Source organism: Parus major, chromosome 17, assembly GCF_001522545.3.
Source record: "Parus major isolate Abel chromosome 17, Parus_major1.1, whole genome shotgun sequence".
Taxonomy (NCBI): Eukaryota; Metazoa; Chordata; class Aves; order Passeriformes; family Paridae; genus Parus; species Parus major.
The window spans coordinates 10,163,313-10,167,173 of record NC_031785.1 but is presented as its reverse complement, the minus strand read 5'-3'; the positions used below and the strand labels follow the sequence as shown (position 1 = coordinate 10,167,173).

At 59.7% G+C, this 3,861-nt stretch overlaps 1 protein-coding gene across 3 annotated transcripts in view; it reads right to left on the bottom strand.

Moving 5' to 3' along the window:
• Window positions 1-1,136: 1,136 nt before the first annotated feature.
• The window catches only part of EXD3 (exonuclease 3'-5' domain containing 3), a 186,686-nt gene continuing 183,961 nt past the window's right edge, over window positions 1,137-3,861 (bottom strand). For 2 of the 3 annotated variants that reach the window (XM_015644836.3, XM_015644840.3), the window contains one exon: window positions 1,138-1,491. In XM_015644836.3, the coding sequence (XP_015500322.1) occupies window positions 1,184-1,491 (308 nt within the window). In that variant the 3' untranslated portion in view covers window positions 1,138-1,183. Of the gene's footprint in view, window positions 1,492-3,861 lie in introns of all 3 variants that reach the window. The other variant, XM_033518355.1, reaches the window with a different exon arrangement.

The following is a 3,861-nucleotide window of genomic DNA, read 5'->3' as shown; positions in this document are numbered from 1 at the left end:
CAGGGGATCCACGGGCTCTGGAGTGAGGAGCCCGCCCAGAGCACCCCTCCCTGCTGGGGCTGCCCTTCCCACACAGGATCAAACAGCTCCATAAAACCAAGGAGGGCTCATTACTGCCCTAATAAATGTTATTTTATTAGTATGACACATAGAATGGGATGTTAAAAAATATTTTTTTTTAAGCAGTCAGATAAGGAAACAATATTGTAAGCTGATTAGAAAGCTGCTTTAATTCCCTTTGATATGTATCCACCATTCAAAAGTGGAACATTTACAATTCCTCCTGGATGCACCTCATGGCTGATCTGATGTGGAATTTGCTGTTGACCCTTGTCTATGACTGGAGGTGACCTTGCTGCACGCTTCCCACCACGGCAGCTGCTGTGGGCAGCAGGAAGGAAGAGGCGCAGTGCCAGGTCCCATCCACGGCCCCTGTCTCCAGGAGCTGGATGGAATCCTCTAGAAGCTGTTTTGTGCCATGTCCACAGGTACACACCACTTGCTGGACTCTGCCCTGGGTTGGTGTCCTGGCACAGCCCTGGCTGTAAGCACAAGAGCTCACCCCTGACCTGGGGGAGCTCTCAAGGACACAAAGTTGGCCAGGAGGTGAGCAGGGATCAGAGGGAAAGGCACCTTCTAGGCAGCTGTCCCCAGGGGAGGGACAGGGCCGTGTGTCCCCCTCTCCTCTCAGCTCCCCTCCACAGTGCAAGCAGCGGCAGACGGATGTGAAACCCCAGCTCTGGAAAACCCAGCAAGCAAAGGGCAGAAGTACCCGTGAGTGGTCAGATGTGCATGTGACAGTTCTCTCTGGTGGATCCCGAAATGAGAGCTCCCCCCTCCCCACTTCCAGCCTCTCTCTGGAAACCCAAGGCACAAAATCTGCTGTGGTTCACCAGGCAGTCCCCACTCCCCAGGGATTCCCTGTGCTTCCCCTCGGCTCAGCTCGGCTCGGCTCAGCTCAGCTCAGCTCGGCTCAGCTCAGCTCGGCTCGGCTCAACTCAGCTCGGCTCAGCTCAGCTCAGCTCGGCTCAACTCAGCTCGGCTCAGCTCAGCTCAGCTCGGCTCAACTCAGCTCGGCTCAGCTCAGCTCAGCTCAGCTCAGCTCGGCTCAGCTCGGCTCAGCTCAGCTCAGCTCAGCTCGGCTCAGCTCAGCTCAGCTCAGCTCAGCTCAGCTCGGCTCGGCTCAGCTCAGCTCATAGACACTCTGTGTGTCTCCAGAGGCCACAAGAACATCCTGAAACTGGGAGACGATGCGTCCAAAATGGGACCCTTCCCAAAACACTTTCCCACAGCGGGTGCAGCAGTAGAAGTCAGTGAGCTCAGCTCTGTCCAGCACGCCGGGGGGGATGGCAGTGACCTGCAGGACCGTGTCCCCTGCCAGCACCGCGCCTGCCCCGCGCTGCCCCGTCCTCTCCGCCCGCTCGGCACCGCCAGGCCGGGCTGTGGCACGGGCTGGCACGGTGACATCGCAGCGCTGGCTCCCCGGGCAGCCTGTGGAGAGAGGGGACAGCAGATGAACCATCAGTCACTGGTGTGATGAGGGACCCTTGGGAGGGGCCTGTCATCCTGCAGGGGCCCAGGCTCTGCCCTGCATCCCAGCGGGGAGCATCCTCTGAATCTGGGAGAAGCTGGTTTCCATCCAGCACTGCCTGTCCCGAGTGTGGCACCCGTGCAGCCCTTGCTCCCCGGCACCTCCTGCAGTCCCCGGCCGTGTCTCGGGGTGTGTTCCAGTCTGGGGAAGGGCACCAGTGCCACCGCTGTTCTGGGAGCACTGGTTGTGCCTCCCTGCCACAGCTCAGGCCAGGCTGCTCTCGGAGCCCCCAGCCCCGGGTGTGTGATGAGCCAAACATCACTGCTGCTGCTGTTTTAATTAGTGACCTCGCTGCTAATGGCACCCGCGACCCTCCCGACCAGGCTAAAGATTCCCTGGCCAGCACACGGCTCCAGGACACTGGCAGGACGCTGACAGGCTGTGTGCCTGCAGGGATGCTGAGGAATTTGCTCTCTCTCCCAACTGTCCTGCTGCTGGTGGGCAAAGCCAATGGCAGACTCCTCCTCCCCTGCACGGGGGGATGGGAAACCTCCAGCTCCCCCAAACACCCCAATCCCACCCCCTCGAGCCCGTGGGAAAAAGGCAGGCAGGGAGGGAAAGTTCATCCCTTAAAAGCCTGAGGAGAGAAAGGCCGTGATGGTCACCCCGTAGTTTTGCCTTTGCTTGCACCAGCCCCCTCCTAATTGTGGCTCTTCAAAGGATTGAAAATGCTACATCACTTCAAAGTGACCATTTCTGAATGGGAGCTTGTAAAACCCCTTCTCCCCCTCCCACCAAATTCTTCCCAGGGCTTTTGAAGATGCCTGTGCTCCCCTCACCGACAGGGTGAAAGGGCCACCAGACGCCAGGCACAGGATGCCAGGCGGGCACGCGGGAAAACGGAGCTGGGAAAGGCTGGATCCCCCAGAAAATCAGGGGTTTCCAGGGGAAAGGGGGGAGGGGGTTGAGAGAGGGTTTTTTCCTCCCCTTTCAGACAGGCAGAGACCTCCCCAGTGGAGCCAGAGCTCCCTTGGGACTGCAGCCCAGCTTGCCTGGATGCTGCAGAGCCCGGAGTCACAGCAGAGATGGAGCAAAAGGCGTGTGTAGGGTGCATGGGGCCACGGGGAGCCCAGAGTGTCCTCCCAGCGTGCCGGGACCTTGTCAGATCCGTGGCTTCCAGAGCTCTGCGAGGTTCACACCAAAGGCTGGATTCCCACCGCATCCCCACAGAGGAGAAAGGAAAGCGATTCCTTACCAAATCGATTCGAAACACTTCTTGGGAACTAATAATCCCATTATAAAACATCTTGAAAATAAAAACCCCTTCGCCTCTTGCTCACCTCTCCCCCTCTTGGCTGGGTCACCCTGGGGATGACAGAGCCTGGCTGAGGGGCTGAGCCCTGCAGCCCCCAGCCCCCCAAGGCTGAGCACCCCCACGTGAGAGCTGCAGAGCTCCACAGGTAGCAACAGTCACCCCCAGCACTGTCCCCAGCTGGGCAGTGCTTAGCACAAGAGCCATCTCCTCCTGGCCTCACACGTGCTGCCCACTCACGGCTCCTGCCCACCCCTGCTCGCCCGTGGGAATTAATCCCATGGGAACAGCAAAAACTGCTGCTGTTCCCACCGTGGTGTCTCATGACCGGCAAATGCTGCTGTGCCCAAGGGAGAGGGGATGTTGCAGGATCTCCATTCTCATTTCTGCATAAGGTTCTTTCCTGAGCTGAGCAAAGCCACTCTCAGTGGTGGGATTCCACCACTTCTGCATGCACTTGTCACCTCTGCAGCAGCCCTGTGTTGTGCTCAAGCCCCTGCTGTATGCTCCAGGGAGGGGTGGGACAGAGAAGGATCGGGGCAAACCTCCTTTGAACCTGTGCCCGTTCCCCTTTCCCAGCCTACACAGCCCTGATTTGGCTGGGAACAACCTGTCCCCGCTGTGTGAGCCCTGGGCACCCCCAGGGTTCCAGTGTCAGGGTGGTAGCAAACAACCTCCCCAGGAGTCAGGTACTTCTGCCCAAAATCCTGCCCCACAGGCCCTGTTTCTAGCCCAGGTCCCTCTGTGTCACCCCAGCCCGAACCAAGGCCTTGGGGCGAGGAGCTGGGTGCCTGTCCCAGCTGGCTCAGGCAAGAACCAGCAGCTTCTGCTGCCTCTGGAGAGGCTGTGGGTCTGGCAGCCCTGTGCCAGCCCTGAGCCCTGAGCCCTGTGCCAGTCCTGAGCCCTGAGCTCTGAGCCAGCCCTGAGCCCTGAGCCAGCCCTGAGCCCTGAGCCCTGTGCCAGCCCTGAGCTCTGAGCCCTGTGCCCTGAGCCCTGTGCCAGCCCTGAGCCCTGAGCC